The 19,496-nt window shown below is 47.8% G+C and overlaps 1 protein-coding gene across 8 annotated transcripts in view; it reads right to left on the bottom strand.

Moving 5' to 3' along the window:
* LOC139084648 (cationic amino acid transporter 4-like) overlaps positions 1 to 19,496 on the bottom strand; it is a 27,480-nt gene continuing 7,984 nt past the window's right edge. For 2 of the 8 annotated variants that reach the window (XM_070628290.1, XM_070628288.1), the window contains exons 2-5: positions 1,987 to 3,008; positions 940 to 1,532; positions 572 to 680; positions 1 to 471 (exon numbers count right to left, since the gene is read on the bottom strand). In XM_070628290.1, coding sequence (XP_070484391.1) covers positions 302 to 471; positions 572 to 680; positions 940 to 1,532; positions 1,987 to 2,968 — 1,854 coding nt within the window. In that variant the 5' untranslated portion in view covers positions 2,969 to 3,008 and the 3' untranslated portion in view covers positions 1 to 301. Of the gene's footprint in view, positions 472 to 571; positions 681 to 939; positions 1,533 to 1,986; positions 3,009 to 8,610; positions 8,752 to 11,805; positions 12,033 to 12,111; positions 12,184 to 12,216; positions 12,265 to 19,496 lie in introns of those variants that run through there. The other 6 variants (XM_070628287.1, XM_070628289.1, XM_070628292.1 and 3 more) reach the window with 6 other exon arrangements.

Consider the following 19,496-nt stretch of genomic DNA (forward strand, 5'->3'; position numbering starts at 1 on the left):
TGGCTGGCCGACCTGTTATTATTATGGGTCCCTGGGGCTCAGGCCTCTTCCCTGCCCACCCTACTCCACGTGCCCAGGTAGCTGGACTTGGTCATAAACTGGATGGCGCTGGGCAGAGTTCACCACACGAGCAGTGGCCATGGCCCACTCCCACAGACTCGAAGCTCAGCATCTGGGCTGATGTTCTGAGGACCCCCCGGCATGGCAAGGTGTGAAAACCCGAGCTGCCCCAGATAGAGGGACTGCCAGTTCTTTTGGCCTCCTGAGAAGGTGGGGGAGGGCAGAGAAGCCCCAGTGGTCCTCATGGACTGGTTGGCTCCTCCATGTGGCCAGGCTCTTGGGCCGGTGCCTGGCTGGGGGGCTGCAGGGCTGGCACCATCTTCAGGCTGCTGTGTGTGGCCATCAACCTGGGCCGCTCCTGCTGGTTCTCCTTGCTGTGCCTGATGCCGTAGCCAAAATACACCACGAGTCCTGCAAGGGTGGCACAAGCATGAGGGGCAAGTCGCAGCCCTGCTTACCTGCTTTCCTTCCTCCTGCGGCCCCCCAGGGTCCCAGCCTGGTCCCCACTCACCGATCAACAACCAGATGGAGAAGCCCAGCCAGGTCACATAGCTCAGGTGCAGCATGAGGAAGACGTTGAGGAGGATGCTCAGGGCGGGAGTCAGGGGCACCATGGGAACCTGAGGGGACAAGGGCAGGGCTGGGCTGGGCTGCAGGGAAGGGCTGCTGGCGCAGGGCCTGATTTCTTGGGAGTCCACAGAGCCTTTCTCTGCCTCTGGAGATTCCGGAGACAAGGGCCCACCCGCCATGCAGAGAGAGGGGTGTGGGGCACTGGCCTCCCCTGCCCTGCGGCCCTGGTGCATCCTGCCACGGCAGAGGAGGAAGAGGTGAAGGGAGCTGGCTGGGCTGAGAGTGGTAGGCGCTGGCTGGAGGAAGTACCTGAAAGGTGTCCTGCCGGCGCTGCTGCTGGTGGGCCCCCAGGACGAGGAGACTGAGCAGAAACGTGGCGGAGCTGAGCAGGAGCAGCAGGGTGTAGCCCCACGGTGGGAGGTGCAGGGCCGAGTCCCCAAAGACCAGCACGCAGTCCAGGGTGATGGCCGAGGCCACCAGGACACTGAGGGACCAAGCCACAGCGGCTCCAGGTCTGCACCCACCCAGGAAGCGGAGGTAGGGCCTCAGGGCTGGTCGCAGCTGCCCGGGCTCAGGGGCTGAGGCCTGCTCAGTGCCCACAGGGCTGCCTGGGCCCTGAGAACTGGATGGAGGGGACTTTCGGAAGCGTAGAATGATAATGCTGGTGGTCAGGACAGTGAGTTCCAGCATTATTCCGATGGACAGGAACTGGACCAGTGCCTCGAGGTCCAGCAGCAGTGCCAGGAAAGCCATGAGGACCCCAAATACCAGGATGCCCACCACAGGCACTTGAGTCCGGGGGTGCACGCAGGCAAACACCTGGAAGAAGAGCCCGTCGGCAGACATGGCACAGACCATGCGTGGCACGAACAAGAGGATGTTGAGCAGGAGAGTGATTATGGCTGTGACAGAGGGTGGGAGACTGGTCAGCATGATGCACAGGCCCACAGGGGCTGCTGCTGGGGGCCAGGCATGGGTGGTCCCTTGGGCACATGGGCATGAGTTTCTCTGGGCTCTGAGAACAAGTGTGAGTGTATGTGGGGTGCAGGATTGCTCCCCCTCACCACCCAGGAATGGGACATCCCAGTTTAGGTGACAGGCCCACTGGAGAATCTGATGAGGGCTGAGTCCTTCCGCCTGGAAGGATCTGGAAGCACATCCCCAGAACTAACGTGCTGTGTACAACTGGGAGGGGTGGTGAGTAGGTCCATCCCAACAAGCCCGGGTGGATAGTCTAATCATTAGCACCTTCTGGGCCCAGGATGCAATTGGGAGCACAGGCCCAGATGGGGAGATGTGTCCCCTGGAGGCCCCTCCACCCTGTTCCCTCCCACCTTGTCCAGATGGGCCCCTTACCACAGATTGCACCAGCCACCACGATGAAGGCTGCCCAGCTATGGCCCTGCTGATGGAAGGCATCAGCGAGTGCTGAGTCAGGGTCCAGGTTGTGCCAGGGCACCATGAGTGTGAGGACTGTGGAGACGAGGATGTAGGCGCCAGCCACTACACCAACTGAGATGGCAAGGGCCATAGGCACTGTTCGCTTTGGGTTCCGGGCCTCAACACTGGAGGCAGCAATGGCACCAAAGCCTGCAAAGGCATAGAAGCAGGTGGCGGCGCCAGTCATGATGCCGGAGAAGCCGAAGGGTGCAAAGCCGCCCTCCTCAGCACTCCAGTTGTGTGGGTGGGCCAGGACAAACCCCAGGATGATGATGAAGAGGATGACGATGAGACTGATGGCGGAGAAGATGTGGTTGACCCAGGAAGAGACACGACCTCCACAGGAGACGAAAGCCAAGAACAAAAGTATGATGCCAGCAGCCAAGAAGTCTGGGTACCGGGCCAGAAAGGGCACCTGCCAGATGCCCACATGGGCCTCGGTGAAGCTGCGGATGCGGTAGCTAAAGATGACGTCCAGGTAGCTGCTCCAGACGCGGGCCATGGCAGCTACACCAATGAGCCACTGGATGAGCACGATCCAGCCAACGAGGAAGGCCCACAGCTCGCCCGTGAACACATAGGTGAACAGGTAGGAAGAGCCCCTGCAGGGCACACGCACTACAAACTCTGCATAGCATAGGGCTGTGAGCAGGGAGGCCACGGCAGCCACGCTGAAGGACACAAGCACTGCAGGGCCAGCCATCCACTTGGCCACAGTGCCTGTGAGGATGTAGAGGCCTAAGCCAACCATACCACCCACACCTTGAAGGGTAAGGTCCAGTGTAGTCAGGTGGCGCCTCAGCGACGTCTCCCTGGTGGGCTCCTCCAGTGTCTTCAGCCGGTTCAGTTTCTGGCAGAAGCGCGCCAGGCTGGCGGTGCTGGGCAGCCCCCAGGCCATGGTGGGCAGCTGAGATGAGCACCAAGTCAGCTGCTGGCACCTATCAGGGTGAGAGAGGAGTGACAGGTTGCCCAGCCGGGTCCTGACCAGCCTTCAGTCCTTGCTCTGACCCTGCCCTGAGGACCCAAGCCTGGAACCACTGGCAGCTGCAGGGGTGGATGAGGCAGGCTCAGGGACTGGCAGCAGGGTGGGCAGGAGGCCACAGGGAAGCGTGGGGATCCCTTCAGCCTGCCTGTAGGCATAGAGGGTGTGTTTTGGAGGGGCCCTGAGAGTGGGGAGGGGGCAGCCCCAGGGAGCCCGCCTAGAAACCCCTCCCATGGTCTGGGATCCCAGAGCACGCTGGAAATCCAAGGCTTCCCAAGAACAGGGCCAGGCCCCCAGAACCCAGGATTGGAGTGACTCTGTGGCCCTGGGCTTTGCCCAGGTGGCCACCTGACGATGTTCATGCCAGTTTGGTCTACCATTTCACCCCACCGGGAGCAGGGGGCACCCTGGGCCCTGTGCCCAATGCCAAGGCCCTGCTTCCCTCCCCTGCACCTTGACACACTGCTGCCTCATCAGTGCCAGAGTCACTTTTGCCACACCCCTGTCCCTAGGTGCCCTAGGCTTCATGACCTCTCTGGCTGAGTTCAACCACACAGGACTTGCTCTGACTGCCCTGATGTCCCCATTGCTGCCCCTCAGTGCTCAGTCCCCACCCCACCCCTGGGCGCCAGATCCAGCACTGGACCCTGCCTCATGATCCCACATGCACTCAGACCACCCTACCCACAACTCACACGGTCAAGGCCAGAGCTCCCCAGGTTCTGGAGAAGCCCTATGACTATGCCCAGTTCACAGATGAGGAAGCTCAGGCCTCCAGGAAACTGACTAGCCCAGGTCACCGGGGTGGCCTCAGGAGGTGGGTGGAGGCTAAGGTCCAGATCTGGGAGGGATCTGGAGCCCACCCAGTTAACACTGCTGCTGATACCCTACATGATTCCTCATCCCAACACACAAACCCCACCAGCTGGGCACCATCCAGGCGCCTCGACCCTGGGAGGTGTGGGGGCTGCGGGAGTCAGGCAAGACACTGGTAAGATGAGGGTCTGAATGTAGCTGAGAGGCCCTGGGCAGTCCCTGACCTCTGGCACAATGGGATGGCAGTAAGCCACCCTCACCCACTGACAAGGGAGTGCCCGGCTGTGGGGAGTGTTCTGTGAATTGGCAGAGCTCTTGCTGGCTGTTCTGAGCTTCCAGCTACAGACAGTGTCCTGAAAGGTGGCAAGCAGACCCCTGGGGATGACCTCCAGCCCTCCAGCTTGGGGTACCCCTAGGGCCCCTCAGACACCAATGGCAGCTCCTCCTAGCCCAGGAGTAACTGTCAAGCCTGGGGAACTGAATGATCGCTCCCCACTTGTGGATACCCTTGAGAGGTGTCGTGGACTAAGCATCTGCTCCATGCCAGTCCCTGCAAAATGGGGACACATCACGTATCTCATCACGTGACCAACACAAACCCCTCAGGCTTATGTATTTCTGGGACTGAGGGGTCAGTGTCCTTCTGCTCTTCCCACTCCTGTGAAAGTGGAAAGGTTGGTGTCACAGGGTGTGAACTTGTTCACAGCAAAATGAGGATAATCCATCCAAGCAAAGCAAAACCAAAACAGTCATCCTCTTCCCCAGAACTCTCTCCATGTCATCAGGTTTCTATGCGGTTTGTGGAATAGGACGTTAGGGGCACCTGCAGGCTGTCTGGCTCAGTGGGCTGGTGACAGGGGTGGACTCCCAGACAAGATGATGCCCTTTGGAGCACTCTGCCTTAGCCAGCCCCTTGCTCCATTCTGGTATTTGGCTGACATTGTCTTGAGGAACTTCTCAGATGGGCTCCCACTTCAATTACAAAACTGCCCAGCCCTCTTGGTTGGAAATGCATTTTTCTGGGTTTCTGTGAAGGCGTTTCAGAACAAGGAATGTCTGCTGTTATGTTTAGGTCACACAGGAGCGAGGTGCGGGAGGAGTCAGCCCTGCAAGCAGATGTTCCTTGTTCTGAAACGCCTTCACAGAAACCCAGAAAAGTGCATTTCCAACCAAGAGGCCTGGGCAGTTGTGTAACTGGAGCTCCCCCAAGGCCTGACTGATGGCCACCTGAGAGCTGGTGTGCAAGGTTTCAGAAAACTGACTTTTCATCTCCCCAGAGAGGGGTTCTCACCACACCACCCTTCACAGGGGCCAACATCCAATGGATACTCGTGGTCAAACATGGTAGATGCAGTAAACGGTAAGCTTCCAGGGACACAGCTGGGCCAAGTGCTGGACCCCACTGAGCAAGGCAGTCACACAGAGCAACACATGGAGATGCAGTGAAGAGAAAGCACCAAAAATACCAGAAGAAGAGAGAACACTTCCCACCTCGTCCTACACAGCCAGGAGCACCGTGACACAAAAGCCAACAAAGACGTCACAAGGAAAGAAAACTAGAGACCAGCGTGGATACAGATGCAGAATTGCTCAAGTAAATATTAGCAAATTGAATCCAGCAACATATAAAAAGGACCAAGGGGGGATTTATCGCAGGAATGCAAGATTAATTAACATATGAAAATCAGTCAATGTAGTATGCCAGTCTAATACAATAAACGACAAAAACCACATGAGTGTCTCAAAAGACACACAAAAAAATCAGTGAACAAACCTGGAATAGAAGGGACCGCCCTCAAACTGATGAAAACCATCCACAAAAATCCCTTGGCTGCTGTGCTCAGTGGTGAGAGACTGAAAGCTTTCCCTTTGCTCAGGAACAGCATCAGGAGGTCCTCTCACCACTTGTACCCAACATTTTACTGGGGGCTCTGGTCATGGCAATTAGGTGAGAACATGAAATAAAAGGAATCCAGATTGGAAAAGAAGATGCAAAACTATCTCTAGCCTCAGATGACATGATCTTATGTAGAGAAAAACCTAAGGAATCCACAGAAAAAGTATTAGAACTAATAAACAGTTTTAGCAAAGGTGCAGGATACAAAATCAGTATACAAAAATCATTGCAGGGGCCAGCCTGGAGGCATAGTGGTTAAGTTCGTTTACTCCACTTTGATGGCCCAAGGTTCACAGGTTCGGATCCTGGGTGCGGACACAGCACCACTCATCAAGCCACACTGTGGTGGCGTCCCACAGAAAATAGAGGAAGAGTGACATCAGCAACATGGCGGAGTGAGTAGTCTTCTTTGTCTCTCCCCCTTCGAACCTACAACTAATTGGACATTCATCAGTCAACAAAGGATATCCACACAGCATCTCAGGACGCCTGAGAGACCCGTGCTGCTATACATCGGAAGGTGGATGGACTTCCCCCCGGAAGGAGGTGGAGATAGGTGAAAACTCTCTGACCCCTAACCCCTGGACAGCCTAGTACCTGTAAGTGACTTGCTTCCAGCGGACACGCCCATAGCATTGCCAGGCACCAAGGGCAGGTGTGTGCATGCACTGGCAGAGCGATGGTGGAAACAGGTGACTACAGCCCTACCTAAGCCCTTGAAATTGCCCCTAAGCCCAGTGGGAAAATCCATGGTCTGATAGCAGCTGTAGGGAAAGCCTGTACTTGGCATTAGCAGAGAGGCCCCACCCAGCATTCAGAATGCTGCGAGGCTCTGGGACAGGAGGATCCCAGGCAGGGCAGCAGCACGCCTGCCGCCTCTGACTCACAGACTCTGGCAGTGTCCCAGGGGGGTCAAGGGACAACCAGTTAGCCTGTGTGAGTGGGTGGGGGCAGGCTGGAGCCCCAGTGGCCCTCCTCCACAGTCCAGGGGGAACATCCATGGTCCCACAGCAGCTACAGTGAAAGCCTCTGCACAGCGTTAGTGGAGAGGCCCCACCCGGCAATCATAAGGCTGGAAGGCCCTGAGGCAAAAGAAGCACAGCTGGGCGAGCTAACCACAGACTGCAGTAGATACCCATAGCTCTGCTGTGGCCCATAGTGGACAAGTGAGATCTTGCAGGCCCTGACAGTGACAGAGCTGTGAATCTAGGTGAACCTGCTCCTGGCCATTATGAAAGTCCATAACACTACTGCAGACCCTAAGGAGGGAGCACGTATAGGTGGTCTGTGACAGTAGGCATGAGCAACCTGAGGCCCCTTTGGGATTGTCCCCACAACTGATGAGAGACCCCACAGGACCACTGTGACTATGAGGAGGGGCCAAGGTCTGGTCAGCAACAGGTGACAGGGATCCTGGTTGGTACAGATTAAACAGCTTCTCCCCCCCCACACACTCCAGTAGAAGCAAGTGGAAGCAGTAACTAAACTCTATCTCTATGCAGAGGCACAAATCCATGCCATCAAGCAGTATTAAAAAATATATTAAATCTCCAGAACAGAAGGAAAATGACAAGTACCCAGAAAACAATCCCAAAGACAATGAAACCTACAACCTGAATGACAATGAATTCAAAACAGCCATCATTGAAAAACTCAATGAGTTAAAAAAGAATACAGATAGACAACTCAACAAGTTTAGGAGCTAGTTACAAAAAAGCTTGATACTATAAAGTAGAACAATCAGAAATATTGGAGATGAAGAACACAATGGAGGAGATTAAGAAAAATCTGGACTCTCTGAACAGTGGGGTTGATAATATGGAGGACAGAATTAGCAATTTGGAGGATAGAAATATAGAAATGCTGCAGATAGTGGAGGAGAGAGAACTAAGAATAAAAAGAAATGAAGAAACTCTCCGAGAATTATCTGACTCAATTAGGAAATGCAACATAAGGATTATCGGTATCCCAGAGGGAGAAGAGAAGGAGAAGAGGGCAGAAAGCCTGTTCAAAGAAATAATGGCTGAGAACTTTCCAAACGTGGGGAGAGAGATGGGACTCCATGTGACAGAAGCCAATAGATCTCCAAACTTTATCAATGTAAAAAGACCAACCCCAAGGCATATAGTAGTGAAGCTTGTAAAAGTCAATGATGAAGAGAAAATACTAATGGCAGCAAGGCAGAAGAAAATAACCTACGAAGGAACCCCCATAAGGCTGTCAGCAGATTTCTCAGCAGATACCTTACAGGCTAGAAGAGAATGGAATGATATATTCAAAACTCTGAAGGACAAAACCTTGCAGCCAAGAATACTCCATCCAGCAAAAATATCCTTCAAATATGATGAAGAAATAAAAAACTTTCCCAGATAAACAAAAGTTAAGGGAGTTTATTGCCACAAGACCTCCCCTACAAGAAATGCTCAGGAAGACCCTCATACCTGAAAAATCAAAAAAAGGAATGGGGTTACAAAACCCAGAGCAAAGGAGATAAGTAGAAAGGCAAAGTGATAAAATTGCAGCTCTCCATCAGAATAGGTTAGCAAAGCCTAAGTACAACATTAAAGATAAAAGGAAGGGAAACACCAAGAATAAATATAATCTTGTCATTTTAACCACAAACTCACAACAGAAGAAAGAAGAGGAAAATAAAGTGACAATAACAACCTAGAAGGGGAAGAGAAAAGGGATGGAACGTCTTAATCTAAGGAAATAAGAAGCTATCAGAAAATGGACTAACTCATCTATGAGATGTTTTATACAAACCACTTGGTAACCACTAAACAAATAACAAGAATAAAGACACAAATTACAAACAAGAAAGCCAATATAGAAATCTGCCTACCTGAATTAGCAGTCCAAAAATCATGGGACGAGAAACAAAGGAAATGCAAGAGAACTGGAAAACAAGTGATAAAATGGCAGTGTTAGGCTGCCACATTTCAATAATCACTCTAAATGTAAATGCATTGAACTCTTCAATCAAAAGACACAGAGTGGCAGGATGGATTAAAGAACAAGACCCAGCAATGTACTGCCTCCAAAAACACACCTCAGCCCCAAAGACAAACAGACTCAGAGTGAAGGGATGGAAGACAATACTCCAAGCTAATAATGAACATAAGAAAGCAGGTGTTGCCATACTTATATCAGAAAAAATAGATTTCAAAGCAAAACAGATAAAGAAAGACAAAGAGGGACAGTATATAATGATAAAAGGGACACTCCACCAAGATGACATAACACTTATAAATATATACGCACCCAACACAGGAGCACCAAAATTTGTAAAGCAACTATTAACGAAACTAAAAGGAGACATCAACAACAATACAATAATAGTAGGGGACCTCAACACCGCATTAATACCAATGGATAGATCATCCAGACAGAAAGTCAACAAGGAAATTATAGAATAAAATGAAAAATTAGACCAGATGGACTTAATAGATATATATAGAACTCTCCATCCAAAAACAGCAGGTTACACATTCTTCTCAAGTGTGCATGGAACATTCTCAAGGATAGACCATATCTTGAGAAAGAAAGCAAGCATCAATAAATTCAAGAGGGGTGAAATAATATCAAGCATCTTTTCTGATCATAATGTGATGAAACTAGAAATCAACTACAAGAATAAAGCTGGGAAAGGGGCAAAAATGTGGAGACTAAACAACACGCTACTGAACAATGGATTATTGAAGAAATTAAAGAAGAAATCAAATATTATCTGGAGACAAATGAAAATGAAAACACACCATGCCAACTCACTTGGGATGCAGCAAAAGCAGTCCTAAGAGGGAAATTCATTGCAATACAGGCTCACCTCAATAAACAAGAAAAATCTCAGATAAGCAATCTCAAACGACACCTAACAGAATTAGGAAAAGAAGAACAAACAAAGCCAAAAGTCAGTAGAAGGAGGGAAATAATAAAAATTAGAGCAGAAATAATGATATTGAAACAAAAAAGACAGTAGAAAGGATCAATGAAACAAAGAGTTGGTTCTTCGAAAAAATTAACACAATTGACAAACCCTTAGCCAGACTCACTAAGAAAAAAGAGAGAAGACTCAAATAAATAAAATTAGACATGAGAGAGGAGAAATCACAACAAATACCGCAGAAATACAAAGGATCATAAGAGAATACTATGAAAAACTATATGCCAACAAATTGGACAACCTAGAAGGAATGGATAAATTCTTAGACTCTTACAACCTCCCTAAACTGAAGCAGGAAGAAATAGAGAATCTGAATAGACCAATTGCAAGTAAAGAAATTGAAACAGGAATCAAAACCCCCCCCAAGGGGCCGGCCCGGTGGCGCAGCGGTTAAGTTCGCACGTTCCGCTTCTCGGCGGCCCGGGGTGCGCTGGTTCGGATCCCGGGTGTGGACATGGCACTGCTTGGCAGCCATGCTGTGGTAGGCATTCCACGTATAAACTAGAGGAAGATGGGCACGGATGTTAGCTCAGAGCCAGGCTTCCTCAGCAAAATGAGGAGGACTGGCAGTAGTTAGCTGAGGGCTAATCTTCCTCCAAAAAAAAAAAAACAAAAAAAAACCTCCCCCAAAATAAAAGTCCAGGACCAGACGGCTTCTCCGGAGAATTCTACCAAACATTCCAAGAAGATTTAATACCTATCCTTCTCAAACTATTCCAGAAAATTGAGGAAGATGGAGCACTCCCTAACACATTCTATGAAGCCAACATCACCCTGATCCCAAAACCTGACAGGGACAACACAAAGAAGGAGAACTACAGGCCGATACCACTGATGAACATAGATGCAAAAATCCTCAACAAAATTTTGGCAAACCGAATACAACAATACATTAAAAAGATTATACACCATGATCAAGTGGGATTTATACCAGGGACACAGGGATGGTTCAATATCTGCAAGTCAATCAACGTGATACACCACATTAACAAAATGAGAAAGAAAAACCACATGATCATCTCAATAGATGCAGAGAAAGCATTTGACAAGATCCAACATCCATTTATGATAAAAACTCTCAATAAAATGGGTATAAAAGGAAAGTACCTCAACATAATAAAGGCCATATATGAAAAACCCACAGCCAACATCATACTCAATGGGCAAAAATTGAAAGCCATCCCTCTGAGAACAGGAACAAGACAAGGGTGCCCACCTTCACCACTCTTATTCAACATAGTACTGGAGGTGTTGGCCAGAGCAATGCGGCAGGAAAGAGAAATAAAAGGAATCCAAATAGGCAATGAAGAAGTGAAACTCTCGCTGTTTGCAGACGACATGATCTTATATATAGAAAATCCCTAAGAATCCATAGGAAAACTATTAGAATTAATCAACAGCTACAGCAAATTTGCAGGGTATAAAATCAACATACATAAATCAGTAGCATTTCTATACTCTAACAACGAGCTAACAGAAAAAGAACTCAAGAACTCAATCCCATTCACAATCTCAACAAAAAGAATAGAATACTTTGGGGTAAATTTAACCAAGGAAGTGAAAGACCTATACAACAAAAACTACAAGACTTGCCTGAAAGAAATGGATGATGACAGAAAGAGGTGGAAAGACATTCCATGCACATGGATTGAAAGAATAAACATAGTTAAAATGTCCATTCTACCTAAAGCAATCTACAGATTCAATGCTATCCCAATCAGAATCCCAATGACATTCTTTACAGACATTGAACAAAGAATCCTAAAATTCATCGGGGGCAACAAAACCCCCAATCGCCAAATCAATCCTGAGAAAGAAGAACAAAGCTGCAGGTATCACAATCCCTGACTTCAAAGCATACTACAAAGCTACAGTAATCAAAACAGCATGGTCCTGGTACAAAAACAGGTGCACAGATCAATGGAACAGAACTGAAAGCCCAGAAATAAAACCACACATCTATGGACAGCTTGTCTTCAACAAAGGAGCTGAGGGCATACAATGGAGGAAAGAAAGTCTCTTCAACAAATGGTGCTGGGAAAACTGGAAAGCTACATGTAAAAGAATGAAAATTAACCATTCTTTTTCACCACTCACCAAAATAAACTCAAAATGGATCAAAGATGCCGGACGCCATCCTGCAACCACTGCAGCCCAGTGACACAGTCTGGGCACACAAAGCACGGGAGTTACAAAGCAACCCCAGCAGGAACGGCCGAGGGCCCTCCTTGCTCAAACTGCTGTCACTACCACTGTAATAGACAAGAAAGACCCTCTTCTGACTAACACTCCTTCAACATCCCCAGGGCCCTGCTGAGGAAAGAGGGTTAAAGGGTCAGATGTCTCAGTGTGGAAGTTATATAGGAGGATGTGGGGACCTGTATGTGCCTGGTCTAGACGTACCTTGGCTCACCTTTGCCCCAGGGCTTGTTCCGTCCTCCAGCATAACCCGAGTCTCGTCCCCTGCAAAGAATACTGTAGAGATCTATAAATATTAACTGTACTTACCCAGAAAATGAAAAGAACAGTTCTTTCCCAAGACTGAATAAGGGAAGTAACCTTTAGAAATTGCTGATGACCCAAATAAATTAGGGAAGTAAAATGATATCATGGGGAAAAACCAAGCTACTTCAGGAGAGAAAATAGATGTACCCCACACGCTTATTTAATCCTCAAAATATATATAAACGTACACTTGACAATAAAGACTTCAGACTTGCTTTCACCAACTTGGTGTGCAGTCTCATTCCCTTTGCCAACGCCATTCATCCCTCAGGAACCTGGACTCTGTTGGAGCTGGACTCCGGCACAAAGATCTAAAGATTAGACCTGAAACAATAAGTCTTCTAGAAGAGAATATAGGTGGTACACTCTTTGACATCAGTATCAAAAGGATCTTTTCGGACACCATAACTCCTCAGACGAGGGAAACAATAGAAAGAATAAACAAATGGGACTTCATCAGACTAAAGAGCTTCTTCAAGGCAAGGGAAAACAGGATTGAAACAGAAAAATAACACACTAGTTGGGAAAAAATATTTACAAATTACTTATCCGACAAAGGGTTAATCTCCATAATATATAAAGAATTCACACACCTCAACAACAAAAAATCAAATCCGATCAAAAAATGGGCTGGGGACATGAACAGACATTTCTCCAAAGAAGATATACGGATGGCCAGTAGACATGTGAAAAGATGCTCATTGTCACTAATCATCAGGGAAATGCAAATCAAAACTACACTAAGATATCACCTTACACCCATTAGAATGACAAAAATATCCAAAACAAAAAGTGACAAATGTTGGAGAGGTTGTGGAGAAAAAGGAACCCTCATACACTGTTGGTGGGAATGCAAACTGGTGCAGCCACTATGGAAAACAGTACGGAGATTTCTCAAAAAATTAAAACTAGAAATACCTTATGACCCAGCCATCCCACTACTGGGTATCTATCCAAAGGACTTGAAGTCAGCAATTCCAAAAGTCCCATGCACCCCTATGCTCATTGCAGCATTATTTACAATAGCCAAGACATGGAAGCAACCTAAGTGCCCATTAACAGATGATTGGATAAATATATGGAATATAGAATGGAATACTACTCAGCCATAAAAAAGGATAAAATCATCCCATTCACAACAACATGGATGGACCTTGAGGGAATTATGTTAAGTGATATAAGCCAGATAGAGAAAGACGAACTCTGTATGACTCCACTCATATGAGGAATTTAAACATGTGGACAAAGAGAACAGATTAGTGGCTACCAGGGGAAAGGGGGGTGGGGGAGTGAGCACAAAGGGTGAAGGGTTGCACTTACAACACGACTGACAGACACTAATGTACAACTGAAATTTCACAAGATTGTAACCGATCATTAACTCAATAAAAAATTTTAAAAAAAGGCTCATTGCATCGAGTTGCTATTGGAATAAATATACAAATGGAGATCATCCTCATCAATGGTCCGATGATGGATGCTTTGAATTGGAAAAAAGTCTATATTTGAAAACTATTTGAGAGCACTCTCCTCACAAGCAGCTGACATTGATATTTATGGGAAGATCAAATTGAAAAGAAAACCCCCCAAAATATAACGGCTAGCCTTAGGGAATCCCTTAATAAAATGAAAGACCAGAAGTCACACTTAGAACAAAGATTAAAAAGCAAATTTAAGGGAAATTCCCCTTCTCCTCCCTCCTATGCTCCCCTGTACCCCCAGCTCCCTGTCCCTGAGCCCCTGGAAGATCTGGGGGGGTCTCTGGGTCCCTGGTTTCAACTCCCCTTCTCAAGACTTAGCTCCTCAGTCAGTTCCCATAGATCCTAAAACCCCAACTCCTCCAGACAGCATCCAGCTGCCCATCTTCACTCCCCTCTCTTTAGGAGACTCACAGGGGGCCCTCAGGCCTGACCCCCAAGCTAGGGGCACACAGGCCACTGGTGTAAATGCTGAAGCCAGGAAGTGAATTCAGTGGAAGCAGCCAGGAAAGGCAGGAAGGCTGATTTGCTGCCCCTTCTAAGTTCTCCTGCTTTCCAGGGCTCTGTCATCAGGCTCTGCCGGCGTCAGGCAGTCCATGCAGGGTCCCCTGTGGATGTGCCCTGGACCTCCACTGCAGACAGTTCATGTCCCCTGGACACAGCCCATCTATGAAATTATAAACCTCTCCTGCCTCCATGGTCAGAAGATCCCACTAAATTTAGAGAGGACATAGAAAGGTCAGTGGCTGTTCATAATCCCACCCACGGAGATCGTGGCTGGCTGCTAAGGGGGTTCTTCCAGCCCAGGATTACACTGTAGTTATCACACAGGCCAGGGGGCCCCCTGGAGGAAACCCCCTCACAGGGGAAATAGAGGGCCAGACCCTCTCCCAGGCCCTCCTGCAAGTGACCAGGAAGTGGCTCTGCTCGAGGATGACACTCAAGGGTGAATAGGAGCCATTTTAGAGCTGTTTCCTCCTAAAGTTAATTGGGCAAAAATGGAATCATGCACTCAGAATGAGGAACATCCAAAGGCCTTTGTGGAACATTTCATACAAACTTTTCAAAGCCGCAGTGCATTGAACCCGGAAGCCCCAAACACAGGAATTGCCCAATTTCTGCTTTAGTAGGAAATTTTCTTCCTGATATAAAAAAAGAAACTCAATAGTGTGGTTGGTGGGTCAGGGCAGCCATTATGCATAATAATGGAGGCTGCTACACAGTTCTTTGAAAATAGTCAGCAGGAAAGCAGAAGAAAAAAAAGAATTAACAGCAACTCTTCTAGCTTTACAACTTGAATCTTTAGAGAAGGAGAAATGTAACTGTGAGAGGAAACTGAAGCCCACTCAGAGGGCTCCCTATTCACCTCCAGACACTTGCAGGTCTTGCAGGAAACCAGGGCATTGGAGAGAGATTGTCCTGCTCCTTTTTTTTTTTTTTGAGGAAGATTAGCCCTGAGCTAATTGCTGCTAATCCTCCTCTTTTTGCTTAGGAAGACTGGCCCTGAGCTAACATCTGTGCCCATCTTCCTCTACCTTATATATGGGACGCCTACCACAGCATGGCTTGACAAGCGGTGCCATGTCTGCACCTGGGATCTGAACCAGCGAACCCTGGGTCGCTGAGAAGCAGAATGTGCAAACTTAACTGCTGCACCACCCTGCCAGCCCCAGAGAATGAGTCTTTAAATGATGTCCCCATTAGTCTCTGTGCCACAGATGCAAATGAAGTAGGATTGTTACCATGCACATTACTAAGACAAACAATGAACTGTGTATATCAGAAGTCCAATACGTGCTCTGCAGAGACACAGAGTGAGGAACTGAACCTATAAGAGACCCCCTTGTGCAACAGGGTGGACTAGTTCTTACTTCCTTCCCCTGTAACACTCCAATCTTGTGACAAACAAATGACAAACAATAAGATATATGGAGTATATGAGGAAGCCATTTTGGTTAAAACTAACTCAGCCTGGCCTTTTTTTCCTAATAGGGTCTGATGTGGCCTGTTGAGCATGGACTATAAATCTGCTTTAAGTATTTACTACGTCCCAAAGAAAAGAACAATGCCCTTAAAGATAAGGATGTAACTTGCCCATCAGCATTTCCTTAAGTATAAGCATCTCTCCCTACACCTAGGATTGATCGCTGACCTGCTGCGCTCACCGTGTGACCACCCACTTTGCAACCACAGACCTGCTGTGTTCACCGAATTGCTGTGCCAGCAAAGCAATCTCATGGCTATTGGAAAAGGCACGTTCCATTCACGTGTGCTGCACACTCTTGGACAGTATATAACCACTCTGTACACCCCCACTTCTTCGGAGTGTTCCCTTCCTTTGTGAAAGGGCTCTTCTGAGCTATATGGTCCTCAGGGCTGGCTCATAATAAACCCACTCCAATTTTCATATCTAGATTGGTTATGGATTATTTGCGTCGAGAATTGCCAGTGAAAAAAGAAGGCAAGTTTCACTCAGATGGGAACCAAGTCTATAGATTTGTTCTAGGCTTCAGACATAAAGTCTTGTAATTCCTGTCATCCTGACCTCAATTCCTGCTGGTACAGCCTGGGTGACAGGAGTTGACCTCTGCTCAGCATTCTTTTCAATTCCTTTGCACCCCGACTCACAAGTTCTTTTTGCATTTATGCTTAAACGGAGGGAATTAACATGGACTTGCCTTCCTCAGGGATATTGTGAGTCCCCCTCATATTTTCCCCAATCCTACAGCCCACGTGGATTCTGTAGCCTTCACTCAAGGCTCCACTCCTGTTCAGTATGTGGACGACCTTCTACTCTGTAATCAGAGTAAACAGGGAGCCCTTACAGACCCCTCACTCTCCTGAAGGCATGAGCTGCTCGAGGCCATAAAGCCTCCAGATCTGAACCTCAGCGGGTGCAGACGACTGGGACCTACTCGGGACAGGAGCCATGTCAAGGCATTCAACAGCTCATCCCAAATGCCTTGAGTCCATTTTTTCCACCCTTCTCCCCAAAATGAAGAAACAGCTACGTAACCATCTAGGGGCAGCTGGTCACTGCCCCAGTGGATTCCTGATTCTGCAGCCTTTGCTAACCCTCCATGTGCTCTTCTCCCAGACATCACCCCACAGCCTATTTCCTGGCCTTCAGAGCCATGAAACTCCTGTGAAGCCTTAAAATCAGCTTTGTCCACAGCCCCGGCTCTTGGCTTACCAAATTTTGACAAACCTTTTCATCTATACTGCCATGAAAATAATGGAACTTCTGCCCGCATTCTAGGACAGTCTTTTGCCTCTCAGACACGTCCTATAGCATATTTTTATGCCAGCTAGACCCTGTGGCATCATGTATGCCTCATGCTTATGTGTGGTGGCCACAGCTGCTACGCAGATTGACAAAGCCAGTACTCTAACATTAGGCTCTCCCAGTCATCTCTATGTTCCCCAGGCTGTGTCTGCTCTTTTCCAAGTTCACAGGAAACAACACCTCTCTACAGATCCATACACCACCTGTAAGTGTGCTCTTCACTAACCCTTCCATCATCTTACATTGTCGTGACACTTTGAGTCCAGCTTCATTATTACCCCTCTCTGATGATGGAGAGCCCCACTCCATCCCACATGATTGCCCTGCAACATAGAAATGGTCTCAAAGCCATGAGAGGATCTCTCAGACACCCTTTTAGACAACCCAGACTTACGTCTGTTTTGTGATGGCTCCTGTAACTGGAATTTCCAGGGAAACATAACTGGTTATGCCTTAGTTTCCCCACATGAAATGCTTGAAGCTTGTTGCTTGCCCACTGTAAAATCACCCAAGCTGCTGGATCATGGCTGTCACTAGAGCCTGCACATGAGAAAAAGGGAAAACTGCCACTCTGTACATGGACTCCACATATGCTTTTGGAGTCTGCCATGCTGTGGGCACAGTTTGGAAATCCCCCAGATTCTCAACTTCCGCAGGAACTGCCATTGCTCACGGTCACTTAATTCCTGCCTATTTCAAACAGTGATCACATGGGTTAGACACTGGGCCCAAGGGACTTCCTGTAGCTCCTTTTCCTTTGAGTTTTTAGGTTGCACTTACCTCCCTCCAAATGGGACATATGTGCAGATAGGGGATAGTTAAGGAACCAAAAGACAATTGGTATTCCCTGGCATCCACAAAATTTCTGACCCAATTATTTCTCAGTGCACCACTTGCCAACCTTATCAAGATTCTAGGAGATGACATGGTGCCCCAGGAAGTCCTCCCAGGCCCGCACTGCCCTGTGCAGCACTCCAAATGGACTTTACAGACTTGCCCCAGCTGTAGGCCATTCTCACCTTTTGGTTATGTGGGGGACTGGAATTGGCCACCCCAAATACATCTCTTTGGCAGGAGGATTATTTTGAGCTGGTTACTTTTAAAAACTGCAGACATGAAAGAAACTCTGTAAAGCAGGAGTTACCCTTTGTTAAGAGACATTTACATTTGTAAAGGAAATCTCCATCTGTAAAGGTGTCTCCTTCTCTGTACCAGGAAGAAGGGAGGGTGACCTTATCTCTAGAAACTCTTATCAATGTAGAAAGAGAGGGCTTAAATCTGCATAATAACCTTACTCTTGTTTACTGTGCTTTTCTGGTAATCTCCCCTAACTGACTCCCCCACCCCCAACATCCGCCTTTGCCTTTAGCTGAGGAGGGTATTTAAGATGAGAACCTCTGCCATTTTGGCGAGTTGCTCAGTTTGCCTGAATCTCTCCCACATATACACGTTACAAGGCTTTGTTCAATTTTCTCCTGTTATTCTGTCTCACGTGAATTTAATTCATTGCCTGGCCAGAAGGACCCAGAGTGGGTAGAGGAAGTGTCTTCCTCCCCTACAGTTATCATCTGCATGGTTAGTGGATGTACCGAATGCTATCTGACTAGACGTGCAGAGGCCACAACAGTGGGACAGAAATTAACAACTGCAGTTGTTCCCTGTTCTGGCTTCCTCTACAGATTGAATCAGACCACGGAGCTCATTTACAGCAGAAGTAAACCACTTGCTTGAAGAAACTCTGGGGTGCTCATTGAAATTTCATTTCCTGTATCATTCTCAGTCATCAGGGCAAGCAGAATGCAAAATTATAGACATCAAAAGGACTTTAAGAAAAGTCTGGCAAGAAACCGGGCTTAAATGCAGAGAAGCTCTGCCCTTGGTTCTTATAAAGACCCAGAAAACTCCAAATAGGAGACATGGATTGATTCCTTTTGAAATAATTTTTGTATGCCCAATGACTACTGGCATCTCTAAACCTTCCATTCCTGGGTTAAATGATTATAAGAATTTCAGTAAACAATTTGATGCTATGACTAGCTATAGACAAAAATTCAGTAGTCTACTTGAAGCATATGATCAACAGGTAAAAGAGGTGTGGCCTCCACCTGCTGATAAGCCTTGCCATCCCTTTAGACCAGGAGATCGTGTGTCTATCCAGGACTTTAGAAGAAAAAAAATGTGCTGTCACCTTACTGGGAAAAACATTTTGAAGTCCTACTGACCACCTACACTGCCTTCAAAATAAAGGAAAAATCTTCCTGGACCCTTGCAAGCCACGCCAAAATAGACCCAGAACATCACTCTCAAGACAACTGGGAGACAGTCCCCACAGGTGAACTTAAACTAAGGATTTCCAGGGCCAATTCCAGGATCCCAGAAGCAGCTGGCCTCATGGAGTAGACAGCTTTTCCCAAGATCATGGATCAAGAAACCTAGCTTTCACCTACATGTCCTCGTTGCTTTTATTTTTATTTATTTGTGAGGAAGATTGGCCCTGAGCTAACACCTGCTGCCAATCC

The sequence above is a fragment of the Equus przewalskii genome, chromosome 7 (genome assembly GCF_037783145.1).
Source record: "Equus przewalskii isolate Varuska chromosome 7, EquPr2, whole genome shotgun sequence".
NCBI lineage: Eukaryota > Metazoa > Chordata > Mammalia > Perissodactyla > Equidae > Equus > Equus przewalskii.